This window comes from Augochlora pura, chromosome 3 (assembly GCF_028453695.1).
Source record: "Augochlora pura isolate Apur16 chromosome 3, APUR_v2.2.1, whole genome shotgun sequence".
NCBI lineage: Eukaryota > Metazoa > Arthropoda > Insecta > Hymenoptera > Halictidae > Augochlora > Augochlora pura.
The window spans coordinates 30642764-30661245 of NC_135774.1; the positions used below are offsets into that span (position 1 = coordinate 30642764).

General features: G+C 46.0%; 1 protein-coding gene across 1 annotated transcript in view; it reads left to right on the top strand.

The window, feature by feature from the left end:
- The first annotated feature begins 5904 nt into the window (after positions 1–5904).
- Positions 5905–18482, top strand: part of Kl-2 (dynein heavy chain 2, axonemal kl-2) — a 55238-nt gene continuing 42660 nt past the window's right edge. Inside the window, exons 1-10 of the mRNA XM_078197239.1 lie at positions 5905–6142; positions 6213–6670; positions 10538–10674; positions 12261–12603; positions 13466–13985; positions 14381–14523; positions 15683–15828; positions 15919–16012; positions 17715–17885; positions 17947–18136. Of these exons, the coding sequence (XP_078053365.1) occupies positions 5920–6142; positions 6213–6670; positions 10538–10674; positions 12261–12603; positions 13466–13985; positions 14381–14523; positions 15683–15828; positions 15919–16012; positions 17715–17885; positions 17947–18136 (2425 nt within the window). The 5' untranslated portion in view covers positions 5905–5919. The remainder of the gene's footprint in view (positions 6143–6212; positions 6671–10537; positions 10675–12260; positions 12604–13465; positions 13986–14380; positions 14524–15682; positions 15829–15918; positions 16013–17714; positions 17886–17946; positions 18137–18482) is intronic.

The window sequence follows — 18482 nt, forward strand, 5'->3', positions numbered from 1 at the left end:
AAATATTTATTAAAGCGACGCGTTTGTCGAGCTATTTGTTAATATTTGTTAAGTCTGTGTGTTTGTCTAAATATTTGGTAAGTCGATCGGAGTATTTATAAAACCACTTTGTGAAAGCATTTATTAAGTGAAAATATTTATTAAATTCGTCGATTGATCTGGCAAAATAAATTAATTTCGAATCTGTGGACAGTAAGAGAAGGTTTCGTCGCTGTTCTATGTTATAGAATGATTGCCGGAAATCATGCTGATAACAGTTTACTCGAGGAACCTCTCCCGTCAAAGGGAGCGAAGTGTTTCGCAGAGGGCCGCGCGCCACGGGATTTAAATCGAATATGACGACCAGCGGTAGAGACAATGCGGCGGGCACCGGCCTCGAAATTGGGTTCTGGGAACCATATTTACAGTCCCGCGGACAATGACTACGCGAATGTATTCCCCGCACTCCATTGTAATATTTAATTGCAGGAAGGCCAGGCAGCGAAGTTCTTTATGGATTTTGCCTTTCCCCGCGGCGTGCATTGTGCTCCCGGTATCGGGCAAAGTAATACGGGTCCAACTATTCACGGCCCTTCTTCCGCGATGCAATCGTATAGGTACGCCCCGATCGACCGATCGTTTGCAGGCATTTAGATCGACGATTCGATCACCGATCAAACTTTCATAGTCCCCGAAGTTTTGCTATACTCTGTCCTTTTGGCTGAAAACTTCCTTGCCCTACTGGACGGTGTTGCTCCATCTTTGAGCTTTCGTAACTTTGGGTAAAAAAATCGTAGGATGCTCTGCTTGTGCTCGTTTCAAAGGGTAAAGTGTCTACTTTTTAGCACCGAAACTCGTTCTTTTCGAAAAAATTTTTTAAGCTCAGGAGAGACGTTTGAATTTGTCAGGATTCAGGGTAATTTGGATAAGAGAAGTGTCTTTACTTTTTTAAATGGTATAGGGTGCAAAAATTTATTTAAGCGAAATGAAGGATAGCGATTGAAAGTAGAAGGTTCACTCTTTAAAATAGGTATAGACAGATGGCCACAAGATTTTTTTGCACGAAGTTGCAAGAGACTAAAGATCGACTCTAAATGGGCTGCAGTATACTAGGGTGCAAAATTGGCTAATATTAGAATTATTATACCTCCGAGTAAAAAATTGCTATAACAATGCTCCTAGGCTCATTTTAAAGCGCGAAGCCTCTACTTTCAACCCTCTATGCTCATTTTTTCCAAATAAATTTTTACGCTCTATAATATACGGGAAACTTTAAGCAACGCGATAACATCTGTCAATATTACATAGAAACAAAAATAACTAAGTAAATAGCTTTGGATGCCATACCTACAACCACAGAAGGTTAAAAATCGCATATAAAAATCGCAAATGCCGACGCATCTGGAAACACGCCCTCGCAGCCGTGATCCATAAGCGGCTCGCATAGCCGTTCCCCGGACCCGTTGATCGCGACGACCCGGTCGCGTCGTTACACCCGACCGAAATCCCCAAAGCGCCACCCACGCCGCCGCCGCCGCACAGGACGTTCCGGCGGCCCCCGGGGGTGGAAAACATACAAGTGGTACGTGACGTCTGACGTGGCGCGGGCGGCGTGAAAAACCATCGGCGCGGAAAGGTACGTGACAGTAATAAGTCCCGCGGGGACGTCCCGCGTCGTTACTATCTACATAATGCTCGCTATCATAGGCCGATAAATTACCGCAACGTGTCCTAACCGCGCGCGGGCGCGCCTCGATCACCAGACGTGTTTCCTCTTCCGCCGATTCGGTGGCTTGTGCCCCGCGATTTATCGTTCCTATTAGATTTGCCGGGAGAGCAAAGGCGTATCCACGGCCGGGGGGATTCGGAGACGGACGCGGCGGCGCGGGCCGGGGGGGGGAGGCGAGGTTCGCGAGGAGTAACAGGACGAGGATAAGGATGCGGAGAACGAGGTGGGGAGGGGGGCAGGGAGGTCCAAAGAAAAACGACGTCGGAACCCGCCGAGAAACGAAGAACGAGAAACGGTGGCAGGAAAAGGGAGAAAGAGAGACGGGGGGGGGGGGGCGGTTGGATAGGATTCTTGGAACGAATGTCTTCGATTTAACTCTCCCGCCGGATTTAAGGGGACCCATCGCGGCCCCTGCCATTTCCAATCGACGACTAACGAACGACTCGCGGCCGAACTTGTTTCCGTTTCGACGGGCAAACTATTTTCGAAATCCTCTTACCGGCCCCCACCCCGCCCCTCTATCATCCAGTCTCCCCACCCTTGCCCCTTCAGTTGCCGGCGCTGCCAGCGATTTTTATTAATTTCGCTTTCCCTCTTCGCGCAGGCCAGGAGACAAGATTGCAGAAGGAGGAGCTGAGACCGGTTTATCAGGCCGAGGAGCTGGCGGAATTGGTGAGCAGACCCCGGGCTTCCATCGTTACTCGCCCCTCTCTCTCTCTTTCTCTCTCTAAGGGAAATCGCGGGCTCCTTTCTCAGCCGATCGGCCGGATAAGCGATCGCCCCGACACTTCTTAACGTGTCCCCGGATCGCTTTACGGGGCACCGTAAAGACTTCTTTGGCGATGCGAGTCATTTCTCGTGCATCGCCACTCTGTATCGAGCTCGCGGTTGTCCGATAAACGCTGGACGTCTTAGAGACGTCCGTGAAACGTAACTAAGATGAATTTTAAATCATTAACCACTTTGCTAATATATGTAGATATATTTAGAAGATAAATTGTGTTACCCGTTTTATCGATCATTCTTAGTATATTTTTTTTTATTAATTGTTCTAGAATTATCCTAAAGCGTGTAAAATTTATGAATATACTACCATAGGAATTTTGACAAAAATCGTTGAAGAAATATTTTTATTATCAGATGAAAAATTGCCATTTCCTTATGACGTGTATTCCATTCGAAGATCCAAATCGTGAAAGAGATGACGACCTTGGCCAACGTCTACGAGATCAGCTTCCACAGCCAGCACGAGGCGGTGATCCAGAATTTCATGGTGGACCCGTCGCAGCAGGTGCTGACGTTGTACCCGATGCAGAAGATGCTGAGGGCGTCCCTAGAGTTCCCGGTGATGCCAGTGCGGGAGCTGAACTACTTCATCAGGGAGCCGAACGAGGTCCTGCGGCCGGACACGTTCCGCGAGCGCATCCTGTTCGGCTCGGTGCACGGCAAGACCGAGAGCCACGTTCTTTCGGTGGTGCATAACGTGCTGGCGCCGATCTTCCTGCCCATCGAGACTTGGCCAGACAGTATCCTACCGTTTCGGCTAAACTCGTGTTTAATTAGTCCGTCGCGGCGGACGAGCATACGGAGACCGAGAGCTATAGAGACAAAGAGACCGAGAGCTAGAGAGAGAGAGAGAGAGAGAGAGAACGATACGCGAAAGTTCAGCGACGAGCCGACGAAACCGTTCCCTAACGATACTTCAACGAGTTGCGAAACTTTCCCGCCCCTCCGATTCTCGGCCTTTTTTTTCTCCTTCGCTCCTTCGGCCGCAGCCCCGCTAAACAATGCGCTCTGCTAACTTTAATTAGCGTGTCCCCGGTGAAATCCGCGATCGATTTTTAAGAGCGCGTCCGACGCCGCGCTATCCGTCACTTTGTTTCGGAAGCATCCACTCCGTCGCCGCTATTCTTTATCGACTCTGGCGAAAAGTATTCGAACGCCTTTCGAAACTCAATCATTTCTCGAGAATTATATTAAATATTTTTTAACCGTTTAAGTGCTACCTTTGTTTGCTGTTTTCTCAAAAGTGCCAAGCGGCGCTATAGCGCGTGTCTTATTCTCCGATTAAAAAGCCAAGGAGCTATTGCCCTGTTTTCTGTGTACAGTTTCATGATATTTGCATCTCCCTGTTTCTAATTTAATTATAATCTCAACGACGTCCGAATGTCATAGAAGTAACTAATACCACAGTAATTTTCTCTGAAATTATGTACCTTTTTACCGCGTTCGTCCAAGTGTTAACATTAAAAATAAACTAAAAGGTGCACGGATACCCTTTTTCGCCCAGGGACAGCGCTTAATATTTGAAGGCATCGAGTAGCACGAACCGATGGCGAAGTCGCCGGTGAATTTCTATGAACGCTACTAGGAATTTAATGGGAATCGATCTGCTCCTGATTTTTATTCATTGATCTCGACTCGGCGCGGCGCGAAAGTCAACGAAAAGTGAAACGAGCCAGAAAATCGGTAGAACGGGGGCCGGCTGCGGAGATTACGCTCCGTCCCCCCCCACCCACCCGGCAACTGCATTACACTCCGACAAAAGTGCCATTACTTTCGCCGGTCCTCTATTCCAAGGTCCCGCGCGATCCAAGAGCAGAGTTCGAGTCAATGAAAGGGTCGGCGGGATTCAAACCGTTTAAAAAGTCTTCCCGTCTAATTTATTTAATTGCCGGCTCCCCCCGAAGTAATCACGAACTCGGAAAGAAGAAGAAGAAGAAGAAGAAGCGCGGTTCCGTTGAGTCGGCGCGGCCGGGACGGTACCGTATAACTCAAAGATTTAATCCAGAATCAAGACCTGTAATTCCCGGCAGCGGTCAAACCGAGCCAATGGAGAATTTACGGCGCGGCTCAATTATTGAAGCGGCGGCCGCCGGGAGCCGGCGTTTAGACGCGGGCCGCGCCTCGCCGTCGCATTAAACATGTAACAACGAAGATAGATAGCCCCGGTAACAGAAGAATCGGGACGGGCCCGAGAGAATCCCGGATCAAAACCGAGAACCGCAAGAGATCCGCGGCGAAAGTTCCGCGCGCCGGCGCCGAGGATCGGAGGAACAAGAGGAACAGCTCCGAGATGTTCGCGGTCGGTCGATTAGCGTCGGGTACGATCACCTGGACGCTACAGCCCTACGCAGCCTCTTCTCGGCTCAAGGTAGCAACGGTCTGAGGCAGCGATCGCTCCGCCAACTGAATTTGTAACTTCGCCGGTTCCCTCGCAATCCCGTTACTCCAACGCTTCGTGGCGAACTTCCGGTTCCCAGCCGATTCGCCCGGCCAGGAGGACTCGCGCGCGCGCGCGGGGAGGAACGGCGGCGAAACAGGAAGGGCCGGACGAAGTTATTATTACCATAATTTTCGGCTAAATGCGCCGCCGCGCCCGGCGAATTCGACGGCGATGTTTGCCACGGCGCGAGAACGCGATTACTCGCCCGGCCGAGACAGAAATGGTTCCGTTCGGCTCGGACCCGGAGGTCGCTTCATTATTTCTAATGGATCCACGGGATTCTAACCGGATCCCAGCAGCGGCGGTCTAATTGCGGGCCAATGGCCGCTTGCTTTGCAACAATCGGGACGCTGGATTCGAAATGCGGCTGCAGTTTTCATGCTTCGTTGAGGTATCGTCGTCGCGCTGTAATTTCAAAGAGCCAGCTGTTGGCTTCGTTTACTTAAGGCTCCGCCCATCTACAGTATAAGGGGCGGGGTCTCAACTAGCCACGCCTATTGTAGGCGTTCCCGAGAACTAATAGGATTGAGCTAGAAACTGTAAAGAATTTAATTTTGCACTCGAACAAATTTTTACGGTGTTAGTAAGCTCTACACCTTCACGCTTCTGGCTAACAGATTGCTAAGCAGTCGAAGACGATTGCTTTGATCTGATTGAACTGTAGAGTTTGAACTGTGGAGGTTGAACTGTATAGGTTGAACTATAAAGGTAGAACTATAGAGGTTGAACTGTAAAGTACTGTATCAGGCAATTGAAGTGACTGTTTGATGCCCTACAGAACTAGCCACGCCCATTGTAGGCGTGTCCAAGAGTCTTTCTATATTATATCCGATTATCGTCGACTATTGTTACTGTCATGATTATTGCGCATCGTTGAAACGTTTTAAGGTGCTTTTCCTTAACTGCCTGTTCCACATGCGTCAAGGCCGACTTCTACAGGAACCTGGACAGCTTCCTATGCAAGCTGACCGACCTGACGTACAAGATGCTTGGGTTGACGGTGATATACGTGCCAAGGGAGGGCAGCAGCCTCATCACCGACGAGTCTATGGACGCTACAACCGCCGACAAGGAACTGGTGAAGAGGTTGGAGAGCGTGGTGGTGCACTGGACCACCCAGATCAGGATCGCCCTCTTGGACCAGGAGCAGGCCACGCCCACCGAGTTACTATGCCTGCAAGACGAGTACCAGTTCTGGACTTATCGATGTCGGTGACTCATCGCCGAGAATCCGAAGCGTCGGAGTTCTAATTCTCAAAGGAAATTGTCTCGTTGCAGTCGAAAATCTCTGCGGATTGAACCATCAGCTGCAGAACCCCGTGGTGAAGAAGATCACGGAGTATCTGTCCGTCAGTCTGTCGACTTACGTTAGACAGTTCTCCACGCTGATGGACGAGATCGAAGACGGTGTCAAGGAGGCTCAGTCGAACATAGAATACCTGCGGTGTTTGATGTACTATTCGTCCGAGCTGACCAAATGCACCGAACCGGCGGAGATAGGGCAGCATCTGATGACGGTGATACACCTGTTCAGAACTATATGGCTGAATTCGCCGTACTACAACAGTCAGGAGAGAATCGAGAACCTGTTCAAGGCTCTGGGCAACCAGATCATTATACTCTGCCGAAATTATATCAGTTTGGACGAGGTCTTCGAGGGGAAGACGAGGAAGTCGATGGCGAAGTTCGTCGAATGCATCAACGCCTGCGAGAATTACAAGGCTCTCTACTACGAGGTTAGTCTTGCTCCTGGTGCTAACTTTGTAATTATTAACGTTTTACTTAATAACAGGCTGCAGCAATTTTATTCTTGTTTCCATAAATTATTTTCACGATTAAAAAGGTGACAGTGATTTCACTGTTGATTCGATTAATTATTCTCGCGGTTAATAAACGACAGCAATTTCAGCATTTATTTAATTAATTATTTTCGTACGATGCAACAACTGTTCCTAAGATTGTTGCGGAAGGAGAATTTTGTAGGAATTAATTGGCGCGTCTGGCGGGCCGGGGTGGGGGTGAAATTTTTGTTCGAAGCGTTTCAGCTCGATATAACGAACAAATTCACTCCGGCTAGAGAGACAGAGAGAAAGAGAGGGAGAGAGAGACCGGTGCATTAAAGGACTATTAAACGACGTGAGCGGGGTTACTTTAGATACTTGGGAAAGAGCCGTTAGGCAAAGTGAGGAGTTCCCGCGTTAAGCGGAAGTCACGGTAATTGTACCCTCCCTATGGCCGGCTCACAATGATCCCCGCGCTTCGCCGCGCCGTTAAAATAATATTCCGACCCCCCCACCTACCCTCTTTCAACCCCCTCGTCTGGCCCCGGGAACAGAGGGGGTGGGGGGTGGCCGCTTAGCGAGCGCGAACAGCAATTAATCTTATCTTCCCGTAATCGCGTATTGTTGCAAAACAATTCCGGAGATTGGTGGCGCCCCCCTCGTGCCCCCCTGAGAGCGCGCGCGCGCGCGCCCGCCTCGAATGAATAGCATATTATACGAACAGGAGTGCTTTCATTTTCACTTCCGTAATTATTTTGCCTTGGGGTACCTTATCGCGGACGAATTAACGGAGAACGCCTGGAAATTAATAAAACACCGTTGAAACGTTCTTCAGAATATTCGCGAATTAATCGGCCGATTCTTGTGCTTCGTTTTTATCGCGTTCAATAATTCATGGTTTGCTTGACCCGTTCACTGCCGCCATCACCCCCACTTCGGGATTATTAAATGTTACGTGAATCAATTGGTTTTATTTTATATATATCTGTCGATATTGTTTATAACAAATGGTACATATTTCGTGCTACGTTTCTTTTAAATAAATGGAGGAATTTGGAAATTATTTCTAAGTTGATTCCAAGAAAATTATTATATTTAAAATATATACCTTTTATTTTGGTTTTATATTATAATTAAATACTATGGATGAATATTTAAATATTGTTACATTAATTTAGAATATATAAAATAATTTATACAATGAAAAGAATTTTCTTCTTATTACTTTTTTTAATGCCTTTTGCTTTGTTCTTATATTATAATTAAATACTATAGATAAATGTTTAAATACTGTCATATCAATTTAGAATGTATAAAATAATTCGTAGAATAAAAAGGGATTTTTTCTCATTATTCTTTTCAGTCATTCGATCTGCCACAATCCCCATTTGGTACTTTTCAAAAAAGCAGCGAAAAGAACGAAACAAAATGTTGCAGATAATGGGTTAATCACAAACGCTGGAATATTCTTTTTACGGCAGTTGCAACATTGTACGATCTCCATGACGATTCCAACCTAAAAGGGTAGTTCGAAATTTAATCTACAGGGATTCCTATTGTGCACGGAACTATATCCAATGAAAAATGCCGCGATTCTCGTCGCAATTTTTAAAATCGAGCCGTCGAACGCAAAAATCTGCCACGGCTATTTTTCAACCGGTGGCACGTTCCGCGCGAGAAAATTGTAGCTGGTGCCACTTTCGGAGCTGCGTTAAAAAAGAACGAGATTTGCATAAACAGCGTCGGTCGATCGTCGCGAGTAGCGTCCGAAATTTTCTTTCGCAGGCCGCGAACGTCGGGGAATTAATTAATCAGCTCGGCGGCGCGACGGAAAGGGCCCCGGACGATTAATTACCGGTGTCCGCGCGGGTCAGAAAGGCGCTAGGGTATAAATGGAGGCCATTCGGCCGGCCAATTCGCCGGGCACCGGGGGGTTAATAAATACTCGTTACGGCGAAACAAGCAAACCCTCGACGATACCACGCCGGACTTCGTTTGACCCTCGATCAGCGGCCAGTAATACGATTGTACGGATTTCCCCGCAGAAAAGTCGCCGGACAGTGGGACGGAGGGGGAGGGCCCTTAATTCCCGGCGACGACAAACAACGAAACCGCCCCGACCGTGATTCTCGTCCCCCTTCGGCTGAGGCGGCCACCCCCTTCCTTCACGCTTATCCATATGCGCTTAATAGGCTTAAAGCAACTAGAAGAATTGATAAATTAATTCCGCGGAGAAAGCACTCCCAACGCGACGACGATGTGGCACGCGGTATCGCGTTAAGTCCGCCGTTCCTCGGCGTTCCGATCGGTTTCAAAGGGATCGTGTGAACGGTTGATCCGTGAAAAATGAAACGCGCCGGAACACGGCCGGGCTAAATACCGGCGCGATTGACTGTTATAAAAATGAAACGAGACGATCCCGCCGCTCGAAATTCCGCTGGAAAAATAGCTCGTGGCAGCCGCGGAGTTAATAACGCGAGCCTTTTCGATATCGCGGATCGCGGGCGACGTTACTGCCGCGGCGCGCTCGTTAAAGAAATTTTATTTTGCTCGCGTTCCCTTCTGCCCTCTCCCCCCCTCTCTCTCTCTCTCTCTCTTTTTCTCTTTCTCTCGTCTTCTCCCACGGAAAAACAGCGGAACGATATCGCCCACCGAGATACCGGTTCTTGCGGCGGCGGATCCGAATTGAATTCGCGGTATTCCAATTACCGACGGAACACTTCGCCACCGAAAACGGAGTCTGTCCTCTTCCGCGAATGAATCGGCGACCTCCGCGCGCTCGGCCCCGCTCCGTGACGAATCGAAAAATCATGGACGCCGGCGGTGGCAAGGGAAAACATCAAAAATTTGTTCAGATGCTTGTCCAGATACCGAACGACGTTTTCCGATCCCTCGATCCTCCTTTTTTTTCCTCTTCGTCGCTCTGTTTTCCGGGCGAATGAAACGCGCACACGAAAACCGATTGGCAGATTGACTCTCGGAGCGAGTCTGCGGGCATCGTTCCACCGCGCGAAATAAAGCGGAAGAATTGAACGAGGGCGCGCGTTCACCGCGAATATTTTGTACTAAATAGTTCGTACTATTTTACCGACCTATAAATCGAATTTTATCTCTGATTGGTAGCCTGTGAATTGTTTGTCATGGTAATCAATAATTTGACACCTATTATTGAGATAAATGTATTAGACTGTACTACCGTAAGCTTCGATATTATTAGACAATATATATAATTAAATAATATAAATATATAACAAGCAATAGTAAAAAGGTAGAAATTCAATATTATAAACTGAACATAATTATGTAATTTTTGTAAATTTCGGGCGCCGACTCGCAGAGAAAATCTTGAATATCGTCAACGTAATAATAAATATTAAGAAAACAATCTTTCCAACAATAGTCACCAACGATATATTTTTGTTCGGTACTAAGAGGGTTAAAAGACATATATTTATATATTTCTCAGACGTCCATTTTAAATTTCCTTCCGAGGTCCGCGTCGAAACTAGCAGCCCCAGATCTAGACTTTGCCGATACTTGCTCGATCGCGGGCATGTAGCAGCGAAGCCCGTCGCGTCTGGCGAACAATAAACAATCGCGTCTGACACGAATACGTTTGTAATCGGCCTTATTTATCCAGCTCTAAGTCCGCGGTGGGTTGTCCCCAACGGCGATCGATCCCGTGACGCCGCGCCGGATATTAAACCCACGCCGCGGCTCGTCCCCGCGTAATATAAATTTCACCGACGACTCTCTTTCAGCATCGCCCCTCAACCCCCCCCCCCCTTTCTGAACCCGTCCCCACGAACGTTTCGTTTTCAGATAGCGCACGCGCACAACACCTTGACGCAAATGCCGTGGGATTTAAACAAGGACAACATATTCTGTCATATTGATATTTTCATCGGCAGGTGCCACGACATGATGGAGATCTGTCAGGCGATGATCGATTTCGCAAGGTAATCATCGCGGCCGACGGACTTGTCCCTTGGACAGCCCGAACCCCCCCACTGGGGGTCGAGAGCTCGAAAATAGGAAAAATCGCTTCTCGATCTGTTTTTTCGCTTTTTTTTCTTTTTTTTTTTTGTTCGGTTTCGGACCGTGCCTTGGGGAAATGGATCTCCTGGGACAAAGTATTCCGCGAGAACCTCGCAATTTGCCCGTGTGACAATTTACCCCTCCCGGATCGCGCTGACCGAACACTTTTCACTCAAAGTGCCGTACAATGGTTGGGGAAAAAATCGTCGGGCGATTTTTCGGCGCTTGTTGCGAAGGCGAAACTTTCCTCTTCGAATTCCCGTTGATTTCGATCCGCCGGAAAATTTGTCGAATCCCCGGAGGCAAGTCGAGTGGCTCCCGCGTGTGAGCTAGTTTAACGTCGACTCGACACTTATGATTCGAAGTGCCGTGGACTGGGAGGAAAAAATCGTGGGACGAATTTTTTGGACTCGTTGGAACGGGGAGACTTTGCTCTTCGAAATTACTGTAGTTTCGTTCATTGAAAAAATTTTTTGCAAGCCTGAGAGATTTATGAAGTTGAGGAATTTTCAAAGAATTAGTAATTTTACTTGTGTCTCGAGAAGTAATGGTAGAAATTTTTTACGATAAAATGACTATAGCGCTTTAAAAGCGAAAGCTTCGCTCTTTAAAATGAGTACAAGAGCAACGTTCTACGATTTTTTTCTACAGAGTTACAGAATCTTAAATTTCGTTGAATTTTCGATTGCGTTTGGGCTCCCCGGAAATCTGATATGCTATAGAAAGTCATAAAACGGTTCAAAAAAATCATAGAGCAATATTTTTGTGCTCGTTGGAAAGGGCAAACCTTTCTCTTTGAAATTACTGTGGTTTTATTCGATTAAAAAATTTCTTGCACTCTTGAGAGATGTATGAAGTTGAGGAATTTCCAAAGAATGACTATTTTTACTTATCGCTCGACAAGCGACGGTAGAAATTTTTTTCTATAATATAACTATAGTGGTCTAAAAGTGCAAGCTTTGCTCTTTAAAATGAGTACAAGAGCAACGTTCTACGATTTTTTTTGACAGAGTTACAGAATTTCGAATTTCGTTGAATTTTCGAACATCGTTTGGGCTCCCCGGAAATCTGATATATTATAGTTGACGGCACACTTTCGCTTCAAAAAGCTATAAAACGGTTAAAAAAAATCGTAGACCAATATTTTTGTGCTCGTTGGAAAGGGGAAACCTTCCTCTTTAAAATCACTATGGTTTCACTCGGCGAAAAAATTTTTTCCACTCTTGACAGTCGCTTGAAATCGAAATTTCGCAATAAATAACGCTCTTGATTAAATAACTGATTCCGCCGTTATAAAAAATTCTAAAAAAAAAATCAACTAGGTCACCTTAAAGTAGAAACTCCACCCTTTCAAAGGAGCCTAGCCGAATCTACCTACGATTTTTTCTAAGCCAGTTCCCACGCCTAGAATTTTGCCGAGTTTTGAAATCCGTCGATTCAGGAAACGAGCGTCGGCGTTTAATCGATCGAGAACGGTGAAATCGCGGACGAGCAATTAATCTTCCAGGATGGACGAGTCGGTAGAGATGACGCGGTCGATGTTCAGCGGGACGAAGGGCGCGGAGCACGAGAGGGGCTGCCAGAAAATCGAGAGGCTGTTCCGCGAGGCGTTGCTGAAAATCAAGAAGAACTCCCACAAGATCTTCGACGTTCTCCACGGGACGTGGCACGAGGACGTGTTCGAGTTCCGCTCGGAGCTGAAGGATCTAGAGATCATCATCGAGAACCTGGTCACGTCGGCTTTTCTGGGGATGAACAACGTGAACGAGGCACTCGAGGATCTCCAAGGATTCTACAATTATATGAACCGCGAGAAGCTGAAGCCGTTGTTCGACGCGAAGACGAACGAGGCAAGGGAAAACCCCTTTGTGTATTCCTCTAATTAACGGCTCTACTAATTTCCTATATACACCGTGCATCTTGAAACGAAACTCCGCCAATTACACAGAGAAATCCGAAATTCTTCTGCCCTCCTGCCGAGTTCGCCTGGCTTCGTTGCCAGAATTTTACTCGAGTCGGGAAATAACAGTTTCTCAACAATAGAAAACATTTTTAAAATAAGTCCGAATAACTTGAAATTTTTCTTATATTTAACCTGCTAGTTCTATAGAGAAAGAGTGTATAAAATATACTTTAACCCCTTGCAGAACTTTAACGAGTCAGAGTCGTGATGGAAATTTATAACAATAAGCTAGGTACAAATTTTGATCCGTTCCTTTAAGTAGGAATTAAATATTCTCCTTTCACCAATATTTAACCCTTTACAGTCGAAGCCATTTCAACTGTAAATTGACAATAATTTTTCTGATTAATAACATTTCCATTCTAAGTAACAAAGTGCACTTTCACGTGTACGAAATTGATTCTTGCCACTTATACAAACACTTTGAAAATTATTTAATTAATAGAAAATTGATTAATTATGGGAATAAAATTTATTAATTATAAAAATTATTTTGGAACTTGATAAAACAATTTTATCGGTGCCTCCAAGTCACCACTCGAGTGCAAAGGGTATAAAATTTCTTTTTCTTCTAAAAAATTATTGCGATCGAAAATATTGTGATCATAGTAACTGTTAAGAAACTGGTACGGCAAAGGGTTAATCGTCGGTACATAAGCGTTCGCGCGTAGACAAGCGTCGCGACGAAGATACTTTCGATTTCTGGGAGCTAAAAGGACGCGTTCTATTTTCGCGCGGTGGTCTCGCAGATATGGAAGCTGTTCGGCGACGAGATCCAGCAGACGAAGCAGGAGGTCCTGCGCGAACGTGAGGAGTACTCGTCGTTGACTCCGTATTACGCCGGCAGGGCGTTGAACCTGCGGCTGAAAGGTGCCCGGCTGCAATCAACGAGGGAGATGCTGGAGAAGGCCGCTTGGATGCCGTACTGCGGGCTAAGCCTCGAGATCTACAACCAGCACGACGTGCTGATGAAATCGATCGAGGATCTGGTCGAGAACCTGTACCAGAGCTGGGTGGTCGCGGTCGGCGACAATCCGCGCGCGAAGCTCGATCGTTTCCTGATGCGTCGCGCCGACGACAGGACCGGGAATCTCGAGTGCACCATCGACCCGGACATCCTGGAGCTGTGCCGCGAGTCCGACTACTGGGTCAACCTCAAGTTCGCCATACCGGTACAGATCAGGCTCGTCTACGACAAGTGGGACACGCTTTGCTTCGTGTACGAGAGCGTCCTCGCTGTCGTCATCAGTTACAACAAAGTGATCGATGGTTAGAATACTTTTTTATCCCGCTTCGATCGCGTTTGATCAGTAGTCTGAACGTCTTAGATATGTTCCTTTCAAGTCTGAACGTGGAACCTAAAATGGGTGTGTTCATGAAATTCGTTTCATTAAAAACGCCTTAACCTTTTGCGGTCGAGTGACGATTCCAAGGCGCCACTAAACATTATCATGCTGCGTTTCAAAATAATTTTTATCAAATTTACTTATATTCGATAAATTGTCAAGAGCCGTTAACTGTTGTAATTTTTATAAGGCGATACCTTTCGGTCGATTATTATTATTCGCTCGCGGCGATTTTCTCGCGGTTCTATATAATCGATCAGGCTTTTATTGGAGCATCAATTAACAGCTAAATGCAGGCGTGTCGATTTTATTTCACAGCGTTGTCGGTGTCCGAGCGCGATCTGTTCCGTGAGCTGATTCGCCAGCTAGACAGGAAGATCAATCCTGGCTTAGGCAGACTGACATGGAACTCCGACTACGTGGAGACATACATCGAGAATTGCTTTAACGAAATGGCAAATGTACGCTCCTTCGTCTCTCTCTCTCTCTCTTCGTCTCTCTTGGTATTTCTCTCGTCCTTCATTCCTCCGGACGACTCCGACCCCCACTCTCCCCCCGGTATTACCGTGTCCAGGTAACGCCTATACGTGTACACGGGGAGCACAAAATTTATGCAGCGAGTCCGGCGGTCCTGTCCCGGCGAAATTAAATTTTGACCCAGCCAAGTGGGATCCGTCCCCGCAGCCTTTGTTTGTTTAATTAAGCAAGAAGTGCCCGCGTGCCGCCGAAACGGAATAGCAATAGCGGATATCCGGTGTGGCCGCGTTTGCGGCCATTCGTTACCTTGTTCAAATCGACGGCGCCCGGACACGTTGCATGCTTAAGGGACCCCGGGTAGCGCACCCGATTCCACGGATAAGATCGTTCACGGGTCCTTCGACCACCCCCCCGTTTCCTCCGTTCGTTTACCCCGATATTTCAATTCTTAATCCGACCTACGGTCTGCGATATACCGCGATTATTGGACGCCGGTTGTTTAGGAAAATTGGGAGCAAATTCGTGTCGGAATAATCGCAGGATTTTGAAATAAATCTAAATTCTAAGGATGAGGATGCATCGTTTATGGATAGATAGACTGTGGATTTTTATGCGAATGCTTAGCTTTTTTATTATAGAAAATTGGCAGATGATTTTTTAGAAAATTGAACAGAATTCTATATCGTAGCTAGGTCAGAATTTTATTTGAACTAAAGAGAAGGGGATAGAGTTCATAGTTAACAGGTAAATCAGTATTACGTGTCAGACTAGGCAAAGTAGAACAAAGGGTTAAAAGAGAACATTCCCTCGGTTCGATGATAGCTCTAGAAATTCACCTAGGAAAAATACAAAAATTAAAGCAACGCTAGAAATTTGTTTAAGAAAAATAGGACAATTAAATCGAGGCTCAAATTTCGCCTATTAAAAATAGTAAAATTAAATCAGCGCTAGAAATTCGTCTAAGATACGACGATAGAATCGACGGGCTAAATTCGCCTAAAAAGTTCCCACAACGAACCCACAGTATAAATTCGTCGAATGGGAAAATACCATAATAAAATGAACGATTAACCCGACGGTTGGCCGCGAATAATCGGCCGCGACCGAGCCCCGTTATTGAACTTTCGATTCCCGTCGCCGCAGCTGCAGGAGTTTATCGACATCTATAAAGAGTCGAACTTCGAGATGTTGCAAATCTGCGAGAACATCTGCGACTCGCCGATGATCAAGATCAGGCCGAACTACACGTACCAGTTGGAGGAGCTGGAGGAGGAGATGCGGCGGACCAGGTACGTTCGGAGGGAGATTTGAATAATTCCGTAAGGTAATCGGCGAAACGAAGTCAGTCCTTCTCCTGCTACTTCCCCTCCTACCCCCAGGGACCAGACATTCGTGGAGATCGAGGAGAAACACAGGACCGTGTTGCAGTACCTGCTGGTCATTTACGACGGATTCAAGAGCGTCATAGAGGACGTGAGTTCTTTCGTTTTTACACGGCCACTTCGTATTCATTCTATGGTGACGAAACTTTAAGCCAGAATTTGGTATTTATTCGTATGAATATCTAATATTTATTTCTATTTTGAATATGTAATTTTGAATTTTAATGTAAGGATTTTATATTTGATTCTAGCATAAAGATTTGATATTTGATTTTAGTGCAAATATTTAATATGTTATTCTAGTACATCAATAGATTTAATATTTAATTTGAATATAAAGATTTAATATTTAATTCTGGAATAAATATTTAATATTTGATTTTAGAGAAATCATTCGCTCGATTCATAAAATCACCCAATATTTTCTTTCATTTTCACTAACAATATTTTCTATCGTTTTTCACTAATATTATCCCTACCAATTCCTGTAATAATATATTTTTATTCCACTGAATCCAAATTTTCCTTTCATTTCATCGAAATTTTTATTTCATTGGATATTCGTTCTTCAAAGTGAAATAAAATTTCCTCCGTTAGTGATTTATTCATCATTCTGATAAAATGTCATTATGGCACGGTAGGTCGAACGTTAAAGCGCGAACAATTTTTGCGGAACACCTTCGGAATTCGCGAGGAGGGGTTAAAAGAGGCCGTGCGGTGGTCGCGTCGACGAGATCGCGGCGATCGTTAATTAATTTTATCGCCGACATTTCCGGAAGCCGACGACGACGACGACGACGACGACGGCTTCTGTCAACCGAAATATCGGCCGGGCGAAAGTTCCTGAAATGCCGCGGAGCACTCTGTCAAACGTAAGGAATATTCGGCAACAATTTCGTGGGTCCCCCTGCTGCGCTCGCGTCGCCGCCGTCGCCGCCCAGGGCTCTCGGAACCCTTGTCTCGTTTCGTTGCCGGCGCGCCCCATCGACAACAAACGATGGAAAATGCAGGCATTCCCGAACGCAGAAATTCCCGCGGAATGTGGCCGCGTTATCCCCCGCGGGCACACCGACGAGCAATTCTCGTGCGCGACTCGAACACCGGAAACGTGGTCCAGACCGATCCGCGTTACGATACGTCGCGCTCCGTGACGTGACTGCCGCAAGGAGCACGTGTCCCGGCACCCTTGATACGGAAGCTATCGTGAAATCGCGGCTAAACGGTTCGGAACGAGCTCCTCCGCGCCGCGTCCCCTAAATACGAGCCACGGCCCTTAACACCAAATTTATAATCGATCGGGTCGACCCTTTATTAGCCGTAGAGCGCGCGATCCTGCCGATAACGATAGAGTGAACGAAACCATCCAATCCGCCGGTCCGGAAACAATAGAAGCCGGGTAAATAATGCATCGAGCTTCTCTAAACAATCTCAAATTTTTAATTTTAGCAATATCTAATTTTATTTCATTTTTGTACCATTTTCTAAAAGCTATAATTTAAATTAAGTAGAATAAGTCGACCATAGTCAGACACCCCCTCTCTATCTGACGCTATTCATATTTTATTTAACTCCCAGGTTTATGAATCCGTAAGCGCAGCTATTTTATATTACTATTATATTAAATCTTATCTATTTTTATTATAATACATATCCATCGCGACGAGATTTTTTAGTCTTCGTAAATATATTCTAATAATTTCGATAACTGTGAATCGAAGACCTTGGCACAGAACGCTGTGTCTCGTGAGCTTAGCGTTAATTGCGCACTGACTGGAGAATCAATGGTTTGACAGAGCATGCAGCAGTGGAAGGATTACCTGAACAGGATCGACATAGTGATCCAGGAGTCGTTGAGGTTGTGTCTGAGAGGATCTCTAGAGACGATGCACGTCGCTCTGCACGGCGACGGGACGTCCCCTCCGTCGCCGTTGATTCTGATTCACGCGGATCTCGTCGACGCCAAGGTCAGCGTTCGATTATAAAGATAACGTTCTGAATGAAGAAATGATTTCATTACCTTTTCAGATCAGTTTCATGCCCAAGCTGACGAAGATTGCCAAGTTGATGTCCGGCGTCTTCGACAATCTTCTCGAAGTGACGAAAGATGTGCCTCGATACGTCACCACTTTCCACGTTGATGCAGCGATGCCGCCGTTTTGGAGGATCTATGAGAGGGACGGGGAGCTGCTGGATCTGCAACAGAAGCTCAACGATGGTAACGAGAACCTAATAATTGCTTAATAAATTATAAGTAAATTATAAGCAAATTAATTGATTCTTTGCAAATTTCGTCGATGACACCTTCCGTTCAAAGTGCGATAAAACTGCGAAAAAAAATCGTAGATCAACTTTTTTTACATCGTTGTAAAGGAGAGACTTGAAACTTAAAATCTATGGTGATTTCATGGCGAAAGAAAATTTTTTGTCGTTTATACAGACGTTTGAATTCGTCGAACTTTAGAAGTGTTATAATAAAAAAAGTACCTTTACTTTTTCGAATACAAAGTAATGCGAAAATTTTTTCAGGAAAAACGAGGAATAGCTTGTTAAAGAGGAGATTC